The 23,003-nt window shown below is 47.2% G+C and overlaps 1 protein-coding gene across 1 annotated transcript in view; it reads left to right on the forward strand.

Moving 5' to 3' along the window:
- Window positions 1-389: 389 nt before the first annotated feature.
- Window positions 390-23,003, forward strand: part of dnajc4 (DnaJ (Hsp40) homolog, subfamily C, member 4) — a 107,595-nt gene continuing 84,981 nt past the window's right edge. The window contains exons 1-3 of the mRNA XM_060855509.1: window positions 390-543; window positions 9,260-9,382; window positions 9,589-9,715. Coding sequence (XP_060711492.1) covers window positions 390-543; window positions 9,260-9,382; window positions 9,589-9,715 — 404 coding nt within the window. The remainder of the gene's footprint in view (window positions 544-9,259; window positions 9,383-9,588; window positions 9,716-23,003) is intronic.

The raw sequence follows: 23,003 nt of genomic DNA on the forward strand, positions 1-23,003 counted from the left end.
TGGTGAGTGGGACCTTGCTGAAGATGCTTTACCCTCTGATCTACTACAGGCCACAGTATTTATGTGGCTGGGCTCCAGTTCAGCTGCTGGTCAGTAGTGATCAGACAGAATTACAAAGTGCCCTTGAACTGTGGGTTTGGAATGAATTCACTGGGTCACCAAGTGAATGCAGCAGCAAAATTCATAACCAGGGTAACGACATGGAAATCTAGTGTGCTAGTTTTTAAACATCTAATTCCGGGGAAAACAGGTTACAGACTGAGCCAGGGAACAGGAGGTGGGAATGCTGCTGATTGTGAGCAGGGCCCTCTTGAGTGCATTATTGTCCATGTCCCTTTGTGTGCTGGTTACCCAGGCTGTTGAAGCAGAAGTGGTAATACTGTCCAGCAATGTTGTATCAGAGCTTTGTGCATCGCAGACAGGCACGAGGGGCTCCAATGAAGTCCCCGACAGAAGACGGCTTGTGGTTTCCGCCGGCGGAGCATTGTATCGCCCTGCGGCCTCTCGCCAAGCCAATCGGATGCGAGGACGCGAGCCATTCTGGTCAGGCGAGCTGTTTACCAAACAGACTCCACCAGCCCTTTCGCTGCGGCTCTTTTGTCCTCCCTCTCCTTTCACCGGTCCCTCTCTCTCCTCCTGCACAATGGAAGAGGTCAGCCGTGACGTCAAGGGGAACTCAGAGGGCCGTTTTCCATTTGCAGCTCACGTCGGCAGGCAGGCTGGGGGGGGGGGGGAGGCAGGCTTGTGTTACCTCAACTAGCCCGGTTTCCCTTTCAGCTTTTCAAACCAAGAGTGACAGCTACACTATATAATCTCCCCCACAACTGCCTCCCAGAGTCAGTGACAGAGGACATGTTGGTATGGACCTCTGCTCCCTCGCCATAATTCATATATAATAGTGCTGTGTTAAAGCTGAATTCTGGCGTTCACCCACAACAGGAGATAGAATCAGAAAATGGCCTGAAGTTGGGACTTTTTGGCCCGTTGTGTGCTTTCTGACCCGTCGTATCTTATGCCAGTGCATCTCAGCTATTCCCACCAACCCACACCACTGCCATTCACCCTCCAAACATTCTTTTCTTCCCAGATAATTGTCCGAGTCCTTTTGAAAGGCAGAATTGTGGCTGCCTTCATCATAGTCCCATGCAGCTCCTGCGCGACTGAAGTTGCTGTGCACATAAAGTCTGTTCTGATTCTTTTATCAATCACTTCTAAATGGTTGCTGTTTGGCTACGGTAATCATTCCTGTTCATCCCCGATTTATCCAGATGCCTCATGGTTTTGAGCAACTCTATCAAAAAACAGAGGCATAGACACTAGGAGCAGGAGTAGGCCATTTGGCCCTTCAATATGATCATGGCTGAGCTTCTATCTGCAATGCCATTTTCCTGCTTTCTCTCCATACCCTTCGATGCCTTATACATCTCAAAAAAGATCAATCTCTTACTTGAATAAACTTAGTGAGCTGGCCTCCGTAGCCCTCTGCAGTGGAAGGTTTCACAGGTTTACCACCTTCTGAGTGAACCTGCTTTGTGTCAGTCCGGCCCCAGTTACAATTTTATACTTCCCAACTGGATCCCTGCTCATTTTTCTAACCACTAGTGAACACAGCACAGGCTCAGTGAAAGCAAATTCTCCTCATTCAACAGTCCTGGCCTCACTGATATCAGCCTTGTGAGCATTCACTGACAAGTCAAATCTCCTCTCAACCTTCTCTTCTCCCAAGGTACACCGTCCTGGCTTCTCCAATCTATGTTACTGAATGCCTTTATCCCTTGAACCCACTCTCCAGGACCTTTTCTGCAGTCCCATGAAAACCTTCACATCCCTCCCAAAGTGTGGTGCTCAGAATTGAAGATAATATTCCAGTTGGAGGCTGAATCAGTGTTTTATAAAAGCCCACCATACCTTCCTTGGGTTTTGCATCTAATACTCCCTATATTTAGAAAGCTCCAGAAAAAAAAAGATGAAAATATGATCAACTGTGTCAAGAGATATCAGCTCTCACACAGCTCAGTGGCTAGATCACCTGCTTCAGAGACAGAAGGTTGTATGGGCTCAAGTTACATTCTACAGGCTAGAGCTCAATAGCTTGCAGTGCAAGCAAGGAGGGAGGGGGCATATTGGAGATGAAACCCAGGCTCTCGTCAGCCCCCCCCCCCCCAGCTACTCTGACAGTGCATCATTTACTCAGAACTGACCCTCCAACAGTGCAGTGCTTCCTTAACAACTTACACTGGGTGTATCAGCCTGCATTTTTCTGCTCGAGTGAGGTCTCAGACACACAATCTCCTGACTTAAGGATGAGAGTCAGAAGTAGACCCCGTGGGAAACATGTAGCGAGAATGACATACACAGCGAGAGAAACAGACAGATACCAAAGTAACGCAAGGTTCTGTTGTGGAGCAGTGGAAACAAAAGGCCAAGATTGCTATTTAGGAAACAGAGGGGCCACACTGGCAGGGAAACATACAGTATCAGTGGGGCATTGAGGGAGAGAACAGCATCAAATGTGATGGACCCCAAAGCCAAATAGCTTGCTGACACCTGACGTCATTTGCAACTGTGTGTCAATTTGTAAACCCCGAACATTCTCAGTTCCTGAAACGCTCCAGAGGATTCCAATGACTTCCTACACAAAGGAACTGCACATGTGCAGAAAGAGAGCACACAATCAAAGCAGAGATAAGTGGGTGGAGGGGGTGGTGGGAGAAGTGAGGACAGTGATGAACAACAGGTGGATGGTGACAGAGGGGGGGAAAAGAGACCGCTGCCCCTTGCCCCTGTCCCTCACTTCACAGCCACAACCATGGACACAACCATGCCAAGTCTCAGGCTTCACCCCTTTGTGTTAGTTCATTTTTGTGCCGATTTGAATGCTGCCACTTTTCATACTGGCAGCAACCCCGTTTAATTGTGCACGCCAGTTCTGGCAAATACAAATTCTTAGGTGGCACATAGTTAACATGCATGGCGTGTCGACAGACACAGCCTTGTTTTTAATAGTTCTTCCATTGCTTCCGGGGCTACCTGGAATCCCCCAGCAAACCATGCTGTCCCACCCAGGACTGACCAACCGACTGATTTCAGGTGGAGAGAGCAAGGGACAGAAGCAGGTACTGGACAGGAGCCGTGAGAGATGGTCAGTTCAACGGTGCCTTCGACTCGGTTGGGCACACATTAAGGAATGGGTGGTGCCACATGTCCGTCTGTTCACTCAGCCTCTCCTGCCTCCAGCTATTACTGCAGGGTCAGAGAGGAGAAAGTGAGGACTGCAGATGCTGGAGATCAGAGCTGAAAATGTGTTGCTGAAAAAGCGCAGCAGGTCAGGCAGCATCCAGGGAACAGGAGATTCGACGTTTCGGGCATAAAGGCTCAGAGAGCCAACGACCTGATCCCACTCACCACCTCCACATCCAGTAGACAGGGGCTGATACTGCTTCTGGTCTCTCATACCCCAGATCGAATTGCTGCTCTCCCACTGCCGTCAGTGTTTGGGTTAAGACTGGGGTTGTTGTTTGTTTATCCTGCAGAATGAGTGATCTCTATCAGTGCTCAGCCAGCTCTGTTTGCCTCCCACTTCATCATTGGAACTGCAGAATCACATATCACCTTCCAAAGAACACATCCCCCCCCCCCTATAACAGATCCACCTGCTGATCCTCATTTTTTTTTTAAACAGAGCCCTGAATTTGCCCTCATCGAAGCACCTTTATCTCATGTACACAGAAATGTGATTAGATGCTGTGCCAGGTGAGATTCCACAGTTTCAGAACAATGTCTGACTGTGTATAGGACTCGAAGGCCTGCTGGAACAAGTATGCTGGGGGGAATGGATGTGGTCGGGGGGGGTGGGTGGGATCTCTGCTGGGGGTTATGTCGAATTTTCCAGCACAGAAACAGGCCCCTTCGACACATCAACTCCATGTCAATGCTTCTGCTTTCTCACAGGCTACACCCTTCCCTTTCATCGCCTCACGGTCACTCACGACACGCTGGCTCAGTGGTTAACACTGCAGACTCACAGCACCAGGGACCCGTGATTGATCTCACTCTCTGACAACTGTGCGTGTGGAGTTTGCACATTCTCCCCATGTCTGCGTGGATTTCCTCCCACAATCCAAAGATGTTCAGGCTAAGCGAATTAGCCATGGAAAATGCAGGGTTACAGAGGTAAGGGGGTGGACCTGGGGTGTGATGCTCTTTGCAGGGTTGGTGTGGACTGGATGGGCTGATTGGCCTGCTTCCACACTGTAGGGATTCTATCCTCTGTTCCTTTCTTCCTCACGCATTATCCATCTTCCCTCTTCGACACATCTGTAATGTGTCACACCTCAGCCACTCCATGGTGTGCAGCATTTCATATAAAAGGTGGTGACATACCAGAAATGTAACTGGGACCTCAGCTTGTGATGGGTTCACTTAGGTCACTATAGAATCATAGAATCTCAACAATGCGGGAAGAGGCCACTTAGCCCATCGAGTCTGCACTGACCCTTCAAAGACCATCCCACCCAGTTCCAGACCCCTACCCTAACCATGTAACCCTGCAATTACCATGACCAATCCACCTAACCCGTACACCTTTGGCCCGGAGCAACCAAATTCAAACTTCACCATCTGCCATGATGCTATTAGAACCCTTGTTGCCAGGATGACAGTCTGGGTCCATGAATTACTAGTCTAGGGAGATAGTGATAGAGTGGCAATCTCCCTCCCAAAAGTGAGGACCTGTCCTTTGTCAAATTCTTACTTTGCATCCTTCTCTTGTCTGGGAAAGAGTTGACACTTTTGACAGAACAGTTTCCCCTGCAGAGTGCACTTCACAGACTATTTACAGCACAGTAGGGTGGGGAATAGTTCACCAGGGTGTCCTTCTCAATTAGCCCAGGCTTACCATCTGATTCAGGGTGGCAGTCGGTGAGTCAAAGCTGCAGTGACGTACAAGTTAAGGCCTCAGAACTACCAGCCTCGCTGCATACCTGACAAAGGGTCATCTCAGCCTGATGTGGCTGTCTCCCAGTGGCCTGGTCTAGAGTCCCCTCAGCATGGCATGGTGGTCTCCCAGAGGTACATGGCAGTCTCTTGGCCTAGCATAGCCTCAGCATGCACCTGCAGTCTCAAGCTGATTCCAGAGTTCTCTCCTGGCCTCATGAACTCCGAGGTGAAACCTGGTGCAGCTTGGGGTCATAGCCCGGTGTGGACTGGATGGTAGGTGCCAGTGTGGACCAGGTTGGAAAATCGTTGTTCTGAACATTTTCTTCCTTCCTCCATTTTATAATTTATTCTGAAAATCTACAGTGCTGAACTTCTTACTGCCCTATTTGCCTAAGAATTGTAATTGAAAAAGCTGTACATAGAGACCTGCGTACCCGAGACGGCACCATAAACAGCGACTTGTACACTTTTCACAGTATTCATTTGAGTACATGTGACATTAAAGCTAATACAATTCAAGTAACCAAGGAGGTGTGCTTACAGGTAGGTTTTCTCTTTGGAAAGGTTAATGAGAAACTACCATCTTGTTTGGAGGGCTGGGGTGGAGGTGTGTGATGTCCTCCTCTAGGTCTGCTCTCCCACCCCAGCATATAGCCAGGCCTGCCCAGAGACCTGGCACACATCCTGCCACTAGGTCCCTATACCCTTGTCACTGGAAAGGTCAGGAATTGTTGCCCATCCTTAAGTATCCCTTGAAACGAGAGGCTCACTAACGCCATATCATAGGGCAGTAGGAGAGTCAACCACATTGCTGTGGGTCTGGAACCACGTGCAGAGCAGAGACCTGGCTCGCACAGCAGATTTCTTTCCCTAAAGAACGACAGTGAACAATTGACAATGGTGGTCACGGTCACCATTACAGTGATCAGCTTTACATTCCAGATTAACTAACTGAATTTAAATTCCACCAACTGCTGTCTTGGGGATTTTAATCTGTATCTCCAGAGCATTAGCAGAGCTTCTCAATGATTACTCCAGATTTTCCCCAGAAGGTAACTGGTAAAAGAGCCAAGGTGATTGTTTGCCACTGGACAGGCTATTTCAACCAAGGCTTTTAAAAGAGAATTGAAAAGGATCAGAAGATAAAATACTTGCAGGTCTACATTGCAAAGGCAAAAGATTGGGATGGACTAATTTGTTCTTGAATAAGGATGGGACAAAAATAGTTCCATCTACACTGTAGGCAATCTGTCTAAGCGCTGGGAGGTTAAAACTGAATAAAAGCAAACTAAATGTTCACTGACACCAGCTAAAATTCAATTGAGAAACGTCTGGGTCATCAAAAGCTCTTGCAAACCCTTTTGACTCAGTAAAGTGGATAGTACGTTGTGGTTTGTAGTCCAGCTCCAAATTTGGAATCATAACCCACACCAACAGATTCCCAATGCAGCGCAGAGGGAATGCTGCACACTGAGGTGCCATCTTTCAGTCGAGTTATAGTCAGATCCCCTGAGCAGGACCAATTCGAGAGATCTTTCAAGGAGCCACAACAGTTCACAATGTGCCACACAAGTGTACGAGTGGTGTAAAAGAAGCATTAATTCTTTTGGGTTGTCCTGAAGATTGTGCTAGGCATTAAATATGAAAATAGATTTGTAGATATACATAATATTTACATTCATTTATATTTGATAGAATTCCTCGTCTCCCTCTATCTGCCTCCGTCACCCAAACACAAGGTAATAATAACCAACACAAAGCCAGTGAGGTGAGGGGTGAGTGAGAGGGGGGGGTTAATGCTAGTGTTACATCAATACCAATATTGATGAAAATGGGTTGTAAAATTGTGTTGGGGGGAGAATACTGGTGTACTCCCCTACCTGGTTTTTGCCCCTTGGCAAACTGGATTAACACACAGGAACTGGAGTAGGCCATTCAGTCCCTCAAGCCTATTGCATCAGTCAATGAGTTACTTGGTGAAATCCATATAGCCTTTGGCCCATATCTCTTAATATCTTTGCTGAAAAAAAAAATCGCAGATCTGGCATCAACTGCCATTTGTGGAAGAGAGCTCCAAACATCTACCACACTTTTTGTGTGTGGAAGTGCTTCCTAACATCTGTCCTGAAAACTCTGGTCCTAATTCTCAGGCTATGCCCATAGTTCTAGAATCCCCAACTAGTGGAAATTGTTTATCCACCCTGTGTTTTTTTGCCAAGATCTCAAAAACTTTGATCAGATAACCCTTAACTTTCCAAACTCCAGAGAAAACAGGGTCCTGTGTTGCAGTGGCAGCGATCCTAACCCAGGGCCAGGAGACTTGGGTCTACGTCCGACCTGTTCCTGAGGTGTATAATAACATCTCTGAACAAGTTGATTAGAAACATTTGTATGATCTCTCCTCATAACTTAAGCCCTGAAGTCCAAGTATAATTCTTGTTGTACTCCTGCAGAGGCCAATATCTCCTTCTTAATGTGTGGTATCCAGATCTGCCCACATTACTCCAGTTTTTTAAAAAAATTCACTCATGGGATGTGGGTATTGCTGTCAGGGCCACCATTTATTGCCCATCCCTAATTGGCCAGAAGGCAGTTCAGAGTCAACCACGTTGTTGTATGCCTGGAGTCACATAAAGGCCAGACCAGGTAAGGATGGCAGTTTCTTTCCTGAAAGGGACATTAATGAACCAGATGAGTTTTTAATGACAATCGACAATGGTTTCACAATCATCAATAGATGATTAATTCCAGATTCTTTATTGAATTCAATCTCCACCAACTGCTACGGTGGGATTTGAACCTGGGTCCCCAGAACATTAGCTGAACTCTTGGATTAATAGTCTGGCGATGATTCCACTAGTTAGACCATTGACTCTAATCAGAGTTTTATAGAACTGCAGCGTGACTTTATTTCTTATTCATTCACAGGATGTGGACACCGCTAGCAAGAGCTGAAAATGTGGTGCTGGAAAAGCGCAGCAGGTCAGGCAGCATCCAAAGAGCAGGAGAATCGACGTTTCGGGCATGAGCCCTTCTTCAGGAAGGGCTATTTTACCTGAACCGCCATATTTCTTTGGACACCCACCTTATTTGATTTCAGAAAACCACCCTACATGCCTGTCCAAACTCATCCCTTTCACTTTCAAGAAGAAGGGCTCATGCCCGAAACGTCGATTCTCCTGCTCTTTGGATGCTGCCTGACCTGCTGCGCTTTTCCAGCAACACATTTTCAGCTCTGATCTCCAGCATCTGCAGTCCTCACTTTCTCCACATTGCTAGCAAGGCCATCATTATACTTCTAATCCCAGATTTTTATTGATTCAAATTCCACTACCTGCTGTGGCAGAATTTGAACTTGTATCCCTACAACATTACTTGGGTCTCTGATTAATGCCACTGGGCCATCACCTTCCCTTAAACTTCTGCGTAATTATACTCCAGTCGTTGAGCCATACAGCACAGATACAGACCCTTCGGTTCAACCAGTCCATGTTGGACATAATCCCAAACTAAACAAGTCCCAGCTGCCTGCTCCTGGCCCACATGCCTTCAATTCATGTACTTTCCTATTCATGTACTTATCCAAATGTCTTAAATATTCTAACTCTGCCTGCATCGACCACTTCCTCAGGATGCCCATTCTACCACACAAACCACCCTCTGTGTAAAAAAGGTTTGCCCCCTCATGTCATTATTACAATTTCTTTCCTCAACCATAAAAATGTGCCTAGTTTTGAAATCCCACTTCCTCAGGAAAAGAACACCTACCATTAACCCTATCCATATCCCCCGTGATTTTATAAGTTTCTCTAAGGTCACCTTTCCTAAGCTCCAGTGCAAAAATGCCCCAGCCTATCCTGGTAATTCAAATCCTCCATACGTAGCATTGTCCTGGTAAATCTCTTTTGAACCCTCTCCAGCTTCACAATATCCTTCCTATAACAGGGCAACCGGAACTGGATGCGGAATTCTGTACAACCTCAGCACAACGTCCCAACTCCGAGGTCTACACAATGAAGGCAAGCATACCAAACACCCTTTTAATCACCCTATCTATGTGCAACACAAACTTCCTCTTGATATAAAGGCCAGCACTCCATTACCTACCTTGACTACTTTACCTGAACCGCCATGTTTCTTTGGACACCCACCTTATTTGATTTCAGAAAACCACCCTACATGCCTGTCCAAACTCATCCCTTTCACTATTCCCCTCACCTTACCTCTCTCTGTCCTCAAAGTATTGAGTTTGAACGAGGAGGATTGCTGTTAGGGTTATTCCAGTTGAGAAGATGCTTCTGGCTTCGCCCACCCACTACAGCCGCTCCGCCTCACCACCTGGAGAACGCACCCATGAGCATGCGCAGTCACCGCGACGGGGGGGCAAGACGCATGCCCAGTCGTCGCATTCCGAACCCAACCGCCGGTGGCTTCGGGCGGGAAGGTGGTGGGGGCGGGGGAAAAGTTCGACGCTCCCACTTGAAGTCCAACGGTCGGCCTCCTGACGTCAACTGCGGGGCGGGGCAACTGAAGGGGGCGGGGAGCAGCTCCCGAGAGGGCCTTTTCCATAGGTTCGGCGTCACGGAGCGGGCGGGGCTCGTGGCGGTCGCGGCCCCGCCCCCCCTGATCTTTCCTCTCCGCCGGTTCCAGTTGAGGCCCCGGCCCCCATCCGTCACAAGCCCCGCCCTCAAACCCCAGTTTTCCGCGCATGCGCACGCACGGCGGCGGTTGGAGGACGGGAGGTCAACTGCCCTTTGAAACGGTCAAGCGCCAGAAGGTACCTCGAGCCGTGTCCGCGACTGTGGGGGAAGCGGTGCCGTTTCAATCCCAACTTCCACTTCCCGATGTTTACAAATGACCGCTCGCTTTTTTCAGTTGGAGTTTGGAAGTGTTGCTTATTTCCTCCTCCTTCAGGGATCTTCCTCCTTTGAAGAGAAGGCCCCTGTCTATTGGCCGCCATTTTGGTTCTGACTCCATCATGACCCCTGCCCCCTGTCCCCTTCCTGGGCTGGATCTAAAGGACATGGTTTGGGGGGGAGGTGGGGTGAGCGAACACCAAAATACACGCACACACACACATGGTCAGGTTGGTTGCCATTGCAGTGGGGTGGCATCCAAATACAAATTGAGCTTTAACAGCAACAGAAGTTGCTGGAAAAGCTCAACGGTTCTGGCAGCATCTGTGAAGAGAAACCAAAGTTAAAGTTTTTGGGTCCTGTCCGATGAAGGGTCACCAGAAAAGCTCAACGGTTCTGGCAGCACCTGTGATGAGAAATCAAAGTTAACGTGTTGGGTCCAATTCGATGAAGGGTCACCAGAAAAGCTCAACGGTTCTGGCAGCACCTGTGATGAGAAAGCAAAGTTAATGTTTTTGGGTCCACTTCGATGAAGGGTCATCAGAAAAGCTAAATGGTTCTGGCCAATTCTGCGATAAGAAAGCAAAGTTAAAGTTTTGATGAAGGTTCACCAGAAAAGCTCAACAGGTCTGGCAGCATCCGTGCCGAGAAAGCGAAGTTAACGTTTTGGGTCCGGTGACCCTTCATCAGCCCAGACCCAAAAACGTTAACTTTGGTTTCTCTTCATAGATGCTGCCAGAACCGTTGAGCTTTTCTGGTGACCCTTCATCAGAGCTTTTCTAGCCGCTTCTGTTTTTGTTTCTGATTTACGGTATCTGCAGTTCTTTTGGTTTTAACAAACTGAGTTTCTAATGACTGCCACCTTCCTGCTCCCAAGCATCTTTTTCTTTCTTGACCCATCCCCTGAGTGCCAGCTGGTGTGCCACAAGGATTGGTGCTGGGTCCCCTGCTTTTCATCATTTTTATCAATGATTTGGATGTGAGCATAGAAGGTACAGTTAGTAAGTTTTCAGATGAAACCAAAATTGGTGGTGTAGTGGACAGCGAAGAAGGTTTTTCTCAGTACAATAGGGATCTTGATCAGATGGGCTAATGAGCTGAGGAATGGCAGACAGAGTTTAATTTATGTAAATATGAGGTGCTGCATTTTGGTACAACTTATACACTTGATTGGTAAGGTGTTGCAATGACCTTGGACACAGGTTAATAGTTACTTCTAAGTGGTAGGAGAATTAAGAGACCATTGAGTTTAAGAGTTGGGAGGCCATGTTGCAGTTCTTCAGGATATTGATAAGGCCATTTTTGGAATATTGTGTGCAATTCTGGTCTCCCTACTGTAGAAAGGATGCTGTGAAACTCGAAAGGGTTCAGAAAAGATTTACAAGGATTTTGTTGGGTTTGAAGGGTTTGAGCTACAGGGAGAGGCTGGGGCAATTTTCCCTGGAGCAACAGAGGCTGAGGGGGTGACCTTATAGAGGTTTATAAAATCATGAGGGGCATGGATAGGGTGAATGCACAGGGTCTTCTCCCCAGGGTCAGGGAATCCAGAACTAGAGGGCATAGGTTTCAGATGAGAGGGGAAAGATAAAAAAGAGACCTAAGGGACAACTTTTTCACGCAGAGGGTGGTATGGAATGAGCTGCCAGAGGAAGTGATGGAGGCTGGTAGCATTACAATATTTAAAAGGTATCCAGATGGGTACATGAATAGGAAGGATTCAGAGGGATATGGGCCAAATGCTGGCAAACGGGACTAGACTAATTTAGGATATCTGGTCGGTATGGGTGAGTTGGTCTGAAGGGTCAGTTTCCAGGCTGTATATACTTATGACTCTGAGTTAGGGCTGGGGATTTGTGGGGATGTGCTGAACATGATTTTACTCCTTTTGTTTTAAGAGGAAAACAACAAAATGGTTGAAACAGTCCCTGCTGGAACACTGCATCAAAAATACAGACTAACAGTTCATGGAAACTTGCATTACAAAACTAAAACTTATTAAATTAAAATAATGTTGTCCGAGGTGGTGATGGACCTCAGCCCCTCCGGTGACCTCTGGTACTGGCAATCACCACATCTCTTGAATGCGATACAACCACACAACAGGGGCAATCAGTTGAGTGCAATGAACAGCTTCAGATCATGACCTCTGTTCACCATTTTGATTATGAACCCCCACCCCCCCCACCCCCAAATCCATCCCGCTGGACTCTGTTCTCTCTTTGTGGACGTAGCCAAAACAGCTGAGTATCTCTAGTATTTTTTGTTTTTATAGAAGATTCTTCCCTTTCAAGTCAAGGTAAAGGTTCCTACAACATGATTTTTGGAGCAGAGCAGAGTGGGAGGTCTCCCCAACCCTGGTGTCATTGGGCTGATTATTTATTCACCCATCAATCGCCACAGAAAGTGGGTGAACTGGTATTTTTTGCATTGCTGTTCATGGGAGCTAGCTTGGTCAAGCACTGCATTATGACAGTGCCTATCCTGATTTGATTTGGTTTATTATCGTCACATGTACCCAAGTACAGTGAAAAGTTTTGTTTTGCATACAACACAGGCAGATCATAACAAACAAGGACATGCAGATCACAGGGTGTTTAGACAGAGTGAGGCATACAAGGTTATGGAACAAGAGATGCGGGAAAGCAAGATCATCATTTGCTTTGAAATAAGAGGGTCCATTCAGCAGTTTAAAAGCAATGTGGAAGAAGCTGTTCTTGAACCTGTTGGTGCCTGTGTTTTAGTTTCTGTACCTTCTGCCCGACAGAAGAGGTTGGAAGAGAGCATTGCCAAGGTAGGAGGGATCTATGATGATGTTGGCTGCCTTTCTCTGGAAACTAGAAGGGTAGGTAGCATCCATGGATGAGAAGTTGGCTTCCATGATGCTCTGGGCTGTGCACACAACTTTCCGTAGTTTCTTACGATCCTGGGCAGAGCAGTTGCTGTGCCAGGCTGTTATACACCTGGGCCGAATACTTTCTATGCTGCGTCTGTCAAAGTTGGTGAGGATCCTTATCTGCCGAATTTCCTAAACTGCCTGAGGAAGAAGAGGCCTTGTTAGGCCTTCTTGACCATACTCTTCAAAGTTGTTCCACTTCATTGGCTGTAAAACACGTTGGGACATCTGGGGTGCTCTGGAAATGCAAGCCCTTTCTTCAACAGGAAATAACAGACACTGTGGGCCCTTTTCCATGCTTCAACAATCGATGCGGGTCACCCGTTCCTTCTATCGTTCGGTCAGTAAACAAATCAGATCAAAACTAATCAGCAAAAGCTCTAAAGGGAAGATCAGAAATAATTTCCCTCGAAGAGTTACTGGGATCGGGAAAATTCTGCCTGACAAGCTAGGGGAAGCTGACTTAACGGATAGCCTCAAGGTGGAGTTGGACAGGAAAATACCCTGAGATTTCTCAGGGTAGTGGACAAAATGCAGGCAATGTTGGACTCAGCATGACTGCCTGTTCTAGAAGCCTGGTTGGGCTGAATGGCTCCTCCTTTGTGTTGTCTTCATGAGCACTATAGCTCTTCAAAGACTGCCTTTGGATCATCTGTGCATCCGCCTAGGCAGGTTTGCTCCCTCATCTTGATGAGAAATGTTTGAAGGAATATGGGCTAAGCATAGGCCCATGGGGCTAGATCAGTTTGGCATTATGGTCAGCATGGATTGGTTGGACCAAAGGGTTTCTTTCTGTGCTGTATGTCTCAATGACTCAAAAAGACTCCTGGGCTGGCACTGGAAGGCCAGCCTTGTCTTGGGGTGGTGAGCATCACCATCTTGATTTTCCACAGTCCAGCAGAAGTGTACAAAGTCTGCCATGCCCAGCGACAGCAACTACTGCAGTGACAGGCTGCGAAAACACCATCGTTCCTTCTGATTGAGGGTCGAAGGTGCTAGCAGCAGATTGTCTGCAGCGCTGAGGAGGTGATAGAAGATCAACAATATTGTGAATACCCAAGATTCTTAAATCTCGGTTAGAACAGAGCTTCCACTAATGCCAGTAGGCCTTGATGGAAAACCTGCTCACACGGACACATTAAAGATGGAAGGGCAATCTTTGAAGAGCAGCCCAGTTCACAAGATGTTATAGAATTAGTGACTTCCAAACTGAACTGATAAGTGTTTGTGAGGACTGCAGTGTTTGGCTTGATGTTGCTTCCGAGCCTGTCGTACAATGCTGCTCCCAGACCGGCTCAGACTGCATCGACCATCTTCTATGGTCTACTGAGGGGTAAAATGAGAGAGAATGGTGCAGACCTAAAGTTTCAAGGGGTGTTCCTCAGGGAGAAAAGTGCAGTGTGCGGCCATATTCCTACTGCACGCAAAAGAAAGAAGTCAAATTGTCGGGCTTTGGGAAGAGGAGGAAGGGGAATGGGATGTCACTTTCGAAGGGTCCAGCCCAGACTGTGATGGACCAATGGGCCTGTGGCTGTGGGGGCTGGTCATCCACAGTTCAGTCCCAGTTCTGTGAATCTTCCTGAGCTCAGGGGTGGGGGGTCCAAACCATTCTGCTAATTCAGCTTCACCCTGTCCTCCCATTGACATCTGTTCAAAAGAAGTGGGAGGATGGCATTGCAGGACACAGGAGATGAAGCGGATTTGATTGTAAACTCCCGTTTCCACAAACACATGTCACAGCTCATATGGGGAGAGCCCACAGTTGAGAAGGTTGTGATGGTTAATTTTGAGGCTGTACCTCAGCAAAAACCACCCATTCAGGGAGGGAATGTTAAAAAGCCAATATTTCTTAAACAAAAACGCATTGGTGCCTATGTGGGATAAATATTTGGGTCATTTGACAGTTCCGAGGCCACTCTGCAGTTTGAAGGCAATAGCCTCTGTGTGAATGCCTCAAAGTTATGTCCTTCCGAAACTCCAGGTTGACATGGTTTCTGCCTTACAACATCAATCACTCTTGCTGTTTCAGGCAACCTTAGGCCAGGGAACAGTTTATAGGATTTCCCTGGTCGGACTTCACCATAAACAGAGCCCGTTATCATCTGTCACTTCAGTGAGTACATACGGTTCATGTCATTAACTCCCAACTGGGAGGAAGTGAGGGGGTCAGAAGTTCCATTGATTTAATTTGACGACTGTTTTGCTTTGCTTTCGCGAACACTCCTGTATGTTTTCAAAATTAATTGCGGGTCCCACAGTTGGCTGCAGGAAACCTGGAGGGCACAAGGGGAGACCCTGACATGAGTCAGATGGTCCAGGGGACAACAAGAAGTGAAAAAGACTCTGCGTAATGTGTCCGGCACAGAAACAGGCTGTTCTGTTGGACTGGTCCTGCTGCTGTCAAGCGGTCCCCGGGCTTTCCCCCTCTCAAACTGCTGACTTCAATTTATTTCTTCATTATCTTCACAAGGTTCCATGCATTTAACACCAATGGTATACTTTTTGAAGTATAGTCACTGCCCTTACTGTAAGAAAATGACAGTCAGTTTGTGAACGGCAATGTGCGAATGATTCAAATTAATAAATGTTTTTGTTAACAGTGTCGATGGAGGGATAAGTGTTGGCCTCTGGACACTGCAGTGAGTTCCCCACTGTCCTTCCTCTGATACTCCCACCCAAAGAGAGAAGACAGGGCCTCAGTTTATCAGCCCATCGAAAAGATGGTCACTTCCACAGGATGGAAATCACATGTATCAAATCTCAAACAATGCAGAATGCACATTGACCCTCTGACAATATAACATTCCCTTACTACTGACCTAAAGGCGCTCCTTTAATGCTGATCCTCTGTCGGTTCCCTCAGCATTGACCCTCTGACAGGGCCAACTATCTCAGTACTGACCCTCCGACAGTGCGATGCTCCCTCAGCATTGACCCTCCGACAGTGCAGTGCTCCCTCAGCACTGACCCTCCGACAATGCAGCGCTCCCTCAGCATTGATCCTCCGACAGTGCGGTGCTCCCTCAGCACTGACCCTCCGACAGTGCGGTGCTCCCTCAGCATTGACCCTCCGACAGTGCGGTGCTCCCTCAGCACTGACCCTCCGACAGGGCCCACTATCTCAGTACTGACCCTCCAACAGTGCGATGCTCCCTCAGCACTGACCCTCCGACAGTGCGGTGCTCCCTCAGCACTGACCCTATGACAGTGCGGTGCTCCCTCAGCACTGACCCTATGACAGTGCAGCACTCCCTCAGCACTGATCTTCCGACAGTGCGTTGCTCCCTCAGCACTGACCCTCTGACAGTGCAGTGCTCCCTCAGCACTGACTCTCCGACAGTGCAGTGCTCCCTCAGCACTGACCCTCCGATAGTACTGCGCCCCTTCAGCGCTGACCATCCCAACCGTGTGGCGCCCTCATAGTGCTGACCCTCTGACAGTGTGGCACTCGCTCAGTATTGGTACTGGGGCTGTGTCAGTATAGGTTTTAGTGCTGAGGTCTATCTGAGGCTGGACTCACCCAGGTTTTTTGCTGTCCAGAGCCACCACAACACAGTTCTGAGGTCAGGACCTGAGTTGAGATTAGCTGAATCAGGTGTGAATATGCATTTTCTGTTTCTCCGGTTGAATCAGGAATTGAGGAATGTTTGCAGCCTGCCTGCATTATTATTCTTAACTCTTTTCACGGGCTGCAGATTCAAGGGGTGGCGCAGTTAACTGATTGCCTTCCTGGACTGACATCCTGCCACACACAAGCTGAGCAAGCTATGTATGTTAGTGAGTTTTGAGATTTGTAGCTCAGGTTGAAGTTTTGGATGTAAGTTTGCTCGCTGAACTTGGAGGTTCATTTCCAGACCTTTTGTTACCTTACTAGGTAACATCGTCAGTGGACCTCATGCGAAGCAATGCTGAAAATTCCTGCTTTCTATTTATATGTTTGGGATTCTTTGGGATGGTGAAGTCACTTCCTGTTCCTTTTCTCAGAGGGTGGTAGATGGAGTCTAACTCGATGTGTTTGTTGATAGAGTTCCGGTTGGAATGCCATGATTCTAGGAATTCTCGTCCGTGTCCCCTGGGCCAGATTGGATCTATCCTAGGATCCTCTGGGAAGCAAGGGAAGAGATTGGCGAGCCTTTGGCATTGATCTTCAAATCATCATTGTCTACAGGAATAGTGCCTGAGGACTGGAGGATAGCAAATGTGGTTCCCTTGTTCAAAAAGGGTAGTGGAGACAACCCTGGTAATTACAGACCAGTGAGGCTCATTTCAGTTGTTGGTAAAGTGTTGGAAAAGGTTTTAAGAGATAGGATTTATAACCATCTAGAAAAGAATAATCTGATCAGGGACAGTTAGCACGGTTTGTGAAGGGTAGGTCGTGTCTAATGAATCTTATTGAGTTTTTTGACAAAGTGTACAAATAGGTAGATGAGAGTAAACCAGTTGATGTGGTGTATATGGATTTCAGCAAGGCGTTCAATAAGGTTCCCCACAGTAGGCTATTGTACAAAATGCAGAGGAATGGGATTGTGGGAGACATAGCAGTTTGGATCAGTAATTGGCTTGCTGAAAGGAAACAGAGGGTTGTAGTTGATGGAACATGTTCATCTTGGTGTCCAGTTACTAGCGGCGTACCACAAGGGTCGGTGTTGGGTCCACTGCTGTTCGTCATTTTTATAAATGACCTGGCTGAGGGCTTAGAAGGGTGGGTTAGTAAATTTGCAGATGACACTAAGGTCGGTGGAGTTGTGGATAGTGATGAAGGATGTAGTAGGTTGCAGAGAGACATAGGTAGGATGCAGAGCTGGGCTGAGAGGTGGCAAATGCAGTTTAATGTGGACAAGTATGAGGTGATACACTTTGGCCGGGGTAATCAGAATGCTAAGTACTGGGCTAATGGTAGGATGCTTGGGAGTGCAGTTGAGCAGAGAGATCTCGGTGTCCATGTACACAAATCCCTGAAAGTTGCCGCACAGATTGACAAGGTTGTTAAGAAGGCATTCAGTATTTTGGCCTTTATTAATAGAGGGATTGAGTTCCGGAACCAGGAGGTTATGCTGCAGCTGTACAAAGCTCTGGTACGGCCACACTTGGAGTATTGTGTACAGTTCTGGTCACCGCATTATAAGAAGGATGTGGAAGCTTTGGAAAGGGTGCAGAGGAGAGTTACTAGGATGTTGCCTGGTATGGAAGGAATGTCTTACGAGGAAAGGCTGAGGGCCTTGAGGCTGTTCTCATTAGAGAGAAGAAGGTTGAGAGGTGACTTAATAGAGACATACAACATAATCAGAGGGTTAGATAGGGTGGACAGGGAGAGCCTTTTTCCAAGTATGGGGACGGCAAACACGAGGGGACACAACTTTAAAGTGAGGGGAGATAGGTATAAGACAGCTGTCAGAGGTAGTTTCTTTACTCAGAGTAGTAAGGGGATGGAATGCTTTGCCTGCAACGGTAGTAGATTCGCCAAGTTTAAGTACATTTAAGTCGTCATTGGACAGGCATATGGACGTACATGGAATAGTGTAGGTGGGATGGGCTTCAGATTAGTATGACAGGGCGGCGCAGAATTAAACTGCACTGTAATGTTCTATGTGTCTTTGTTTGGCTTGTTCTAGGATGGATGTGTTGTCCCAGTCGAAGTGGTGTCCTTCCTCATCCATATGTATCACTGGGATCCTCACATACCAGTGAGGAAGGACACAACTTTGACTGGGACAACACATCTATCCTAGGACAAGCCAAACAAGGACACATACAAGAATTCCTAGAATCATGGCAATACAACTGGAACTCTTATCAACAAACCCATCAAGTTAGACCCCATCTCCTACCTTCTGAGAGAAGGAACAGGAAGTGACTTCACCACAGGAAATAACACCACCACAGGAAATGACATCACCAACCCAAACATATAAATAGAAGGCAGGAGTTTTCAGCATTGCTTCGCATGAGAACCACTGAAGATGTTACCTAGTAAGGTAACAAAACGTCTGGAAACGAACCTCCTAGTTCAGCGAGCAAACCTACATCCAAAGGTATGTATGTGTTGGCAGGCTGTTGAACTGCAGGAGGCTTCGCACTCATGATTCCAGATTCCATATATGAGCCATGTACTTCCTTCCCACTTGTCTCGCTCCTCCCCCAATCTAACTCACACACCCCCCACCCTCAACCAAACGCAACTTTCTCTTCATGAAAGGAATGGAAACTGAACCAAGCGATGCCTGTTTTGAAATTGGTGACTACCATGCTTTTGTCACAATAGGATTGCGGGGGGTGGGGTAGTGGCAGGGTTTACCTTGGATGTGTGCAGCTCAGACCTACATCGTGGGGAGTGCTCCCTTGCCCTGACCCAGCAGTCGCTGTGGGATTTCCTTTCTCAGAAGCACCTTTTCCCAAATCCATCACACACTGCAAAGGTCCTTCTACTCCTTTGGGATTCTTGTTCATCCGGCTGCGTCATCTGGTGTGTTCTTTAGCGTTTTACACTTCAGAGTTAATTCCAGGTATCCTGTAGTCTTTCTAAAAACATCCAAGATGCCAGTGTTGTTCTAAATCATCTTGAAATGTTGTCCTGTCCATGTAGAAAGTAGGTCGAGACACCTAAGTTATAAATATTAATTTTAAAATTGTTCATGGGATGTAGATATCGCTGGCTGCCCCATCCCCCCCAACCTTTCATTGCCCTCTCTAATTGCCCTCTCCTAGTGAGACACTGCCTTAAGCTGCCGCAGTCTGTGTTGTACTGTTCACTGTACCCAAAACACGTGGCTGCTGGGACATCACAGCAAGTTCCCCGCACTCTTGTGGCAAAACTATTGGTGTGGCTGTTGACTGTGTGGATGTCACAAAGATTGGGCGGAAAAGAAGCTGTGATGACGATATAGGGGGCTGCAAAGGGATAAAGATTGGTTAAGTGGTTGGGAGAACACTGAAAATCAAGCCCCGGGAGTTGTCCCAGAAATTGAAGCTTTTGAAAAGAATGCCCCAGATAATCAGTCTATCAGCTCCAGGTTCACAGAAACCATGGTCTCGGTTTCTCCACTTAACTGGAGTGATTGTTTCTGACAAATAGACTCTAACTGCGGCTAAACAGTTATGAAGTCGTGATGTATACCTCTACTAGTTGAAACTCAAATCTCTGGATAAACTCCCTCCTGTGTACAGACACACAAAGACAGACATAGATGGGGAAAGACAAAAACATGGGTATTGTGGATGGAGAGATAAGCCAGGATGCAGCTTAGTGGTCCCTGTTCACAGGATCTCCTGAGTTGAATCTTGTACTGATCAGAAAGCTGCTTCTCAATCCTCTTCCTCCTCCATGTGCTTCTAGGATGTGCTGGTTTACACTTAGAGGTCTCTGATACATCCGGTAAAAGTCATAGCTTAAACTAAGTGCTGAAGGGAAAGTAAACGGGTTTTAGTGGTTTTCACAACAGAGAACAGGGTGAATGCCTAAGCTTGCTGATATCTGAAGGCTCCTGTCTACCTGTTTACAGCTCCAAGCTGCATAAAGTTTAAAAGTAAGGAGGTAATGTTGGAATTGTACAGAGCATCGGTCAGGCTTCAGCTGGAGTACTGTGTGCAGTTCTGGTCACCTCACTACAGGAGGGAAATGATAGCATTGGAGGGGGTACAGAGGAGGTTCACCAGGATGTCGCCTGGAATGGAGACATTGAGCTATAAGGAGAGACAAGGCAGGCTTGGATTGTTTGCTTTAGAGTGGAGAAGACTGGGATGACAAGGTTAAAATGTATGAGATTATTAGAGTCATAGAGACGTACAGCACGGAAACAGAACCTTCGGTCCAACCCGTCCATGCCAACCAGTTATCTCAACCCAATCTAGTCCCACCTGCCAGCACCCGGCCCATATCCCTCCAAACCCTTCCTATTCATATACCCATCCAGATGCCTTTTAAATGTTGCAATTGTACCAGCCTCCACCACATCCTCTGGCAGCTCATTCCATACACATATCACCTGCTGTGTGAAAAAGTTGCCCCTTGGGTCTCTTTTATATCTTTCCCCTCTCACCCTAAACCTATGCCCTCGAGTTCTGGACTCCCCGACCCCAGGGAAAAGACTTTGTCTATTTATCCCATCCATGCCCCTTATAATTTTGTAAACCTCTATAAGGTATGCACAGGGAGGATAGAGAGCAATGGTTCCCCTTGGTTGAGAGGTCAGTCATGAGAGGGAAAAGGTTTAGGGTAAAGGGCAAGAGATTCAGAGAGGATTTAGGGGAGAAAGCTTATTCATTTAGAGGGTGGTAGGAATCTGGAATGTGCTGCCTGGGAAGGTAGTGAAGGCCAGAAACCTTACAACCTGCAAAAAGATATTTGGATGAGCGCTTCAGGGATCATAACATTCTAGGATATGGGACAGGTGCAGGAAATTGGGATTAGTGCGTCTTGTGGCAGATATGTCAGTGCAGACTCAATGGGCTGAAGGGCCTTTCTGTACTTCCTGTGTATGGATGTATGAATAAGCTGCTCCGCTATCCAGAACCAATCACATAGTTGTTTGTAATCAGATGTTGGAGCAGGAGTAAAGGGCTTAGTGGCCAACCTCTTGTCCTGTACGTTCCTGTATTAAATGGTCTATACTAAAAATGTGTTGCTGGAAAAGCGCAGCAGGTCAGGCAGCATCCAAGGAGCAGGAGAATTGACGTTTCGGGCATGAGTCCTTCTTCAAGAATGAGGAGAGTGTGCCAAGCAGGCTAAGATAAAAGGTAGGGAGGAGGGATTTAAGGGAGGGGTGTTGGAAATGCGATTGGTGGAAGGATCTCCAGCATCTGCAGTCCTCACTTTCTCCTAGAAGATTTTAACCTACTGTGAATCCTCTTGCAAGGATGCCTTCCTTGAAGAAGCGCTCTTCCTCTCTCTACAAGGACTATCACCCTCTCCTTAACCTCCTTCCACCTATTGCATTTCCAACGCCCCTTCCCCCAAGTCCCTCCTCCCTACCTTCTATCTTAGCCTGCTTGGCACACTCTCCTCATTCCTGAAGAAGGCCCATGCTCGAAACATCAATACTCCTGTTCCTTGGATACTGCCTGACCTGCTGCGCTTTTCCAGCAACAGATTTTCAGCTCTGATCTCCAGCATCTGCAGTCCTCACTTCCTCCTTAAATCGTCTATAGGCATAAATATGTGCACCCAAGGAGGTTCAGGCTCTGCACAGAGATCAACAAATGAATCTTGAGGCTCTTTGCATGCTCTAGACATCAGATCAGAGAGCAAAAGGTTCTCTTGCTCTCATGCTATCTTTCTGCTCTCTCGGGAAAGCTCCAAGGAGATCAGATCCCAGTTCACATCAAGCTCATAGACACTGAGTAAAGCTAAACCTGTTAAGACTCGACTTTATTTCATCGAATAACAAAGAAATTTTCTAGTCTCAGGCATTTTACACTGAGCTATGTATTTCTGAAGTACAGTTTCTATTGGAATATAGGAAGTACAATGCTCAATTTGAACACAGGAGGCTTCCATGACCAGCAATTGAGTAATGGCTGTGGTCGTCCTTTCTTTCAGCAATGGCCGATGTCACAGCAATGCTGGTTCTGGGACACCAGGGAGAGGTACCTCCAGTAGCAACCATCGGGGTAGATAAGGGTATGGCTGGAGTTCCTCTGTTGGTCATTGCCTCTGACAGTCTGCCTTGATAGGAAGGTGCTGAAATCTCCCAATGATTTGCGCTTTATTAAAACTTTTTTTTTGCTGTTTACTGCAGGCAAGGGCAGGAAGCTGTCGGGTGACAGAGTGACATGCTTCTGGGTGCCCAGACCTTAGCTGGCAAATACTGCCTGAGGTACAGCGTGTCTTCTCGGAGGATCTCCACAGCCTTATACAGGTGGGTGAACTGCCCTTGCTGCCATCTGGGGCCACTGCCCACAAGCCCAGAAAGTCTCTCAGCAAGATCCCAATGCATTCTCAACCCAGATTGTGTTCAATTTCTTTACACGTGGGATTTGAGCGTCGTTGGAGTGAGTGCCTCGCTGGCAAGGCTCATCCCCTAATTGCCCCTTGAACTGAGCGGCTCAGTCAGCCATTTCAAGAGCAGGTCAAAGTCAACCACATCAGTGTGGGTCGGGACTCACGTGTAGGCCTGACCAGATAAAGATGGCAGATTTCTGTCCCTAAAGGGCAAGAGTGCTTTCATACGCTACAAAACAAAACTGAAAGAAAGGCATGTGCAGAAAATCAGAAACAATGGGATTGTTTCTGACAATCGACAATGTTTTAATGGTAATCATTAGACCCTTCATTTCCAGAGTTTAATTTAATTCAAATTGCACCATCGGCCATGATGGCA

This window comes from Hemiscyllium ocellatum, chromosome 46, assembly GCF_020745735.1.
Source record: "Hemiscyllium ocellatum isolate sHemOce1 chromosome 46, sHemOce1.pat.X.cur, whole genome shotgun sequence".
Lineage (NCBI taxonomy): Eukaryota > Metazoa > Chordata > Chondrichthyes > Orectolobiformes > Hemiscylliidae > Hemiscyllium > Hemiscyllium ocellatum.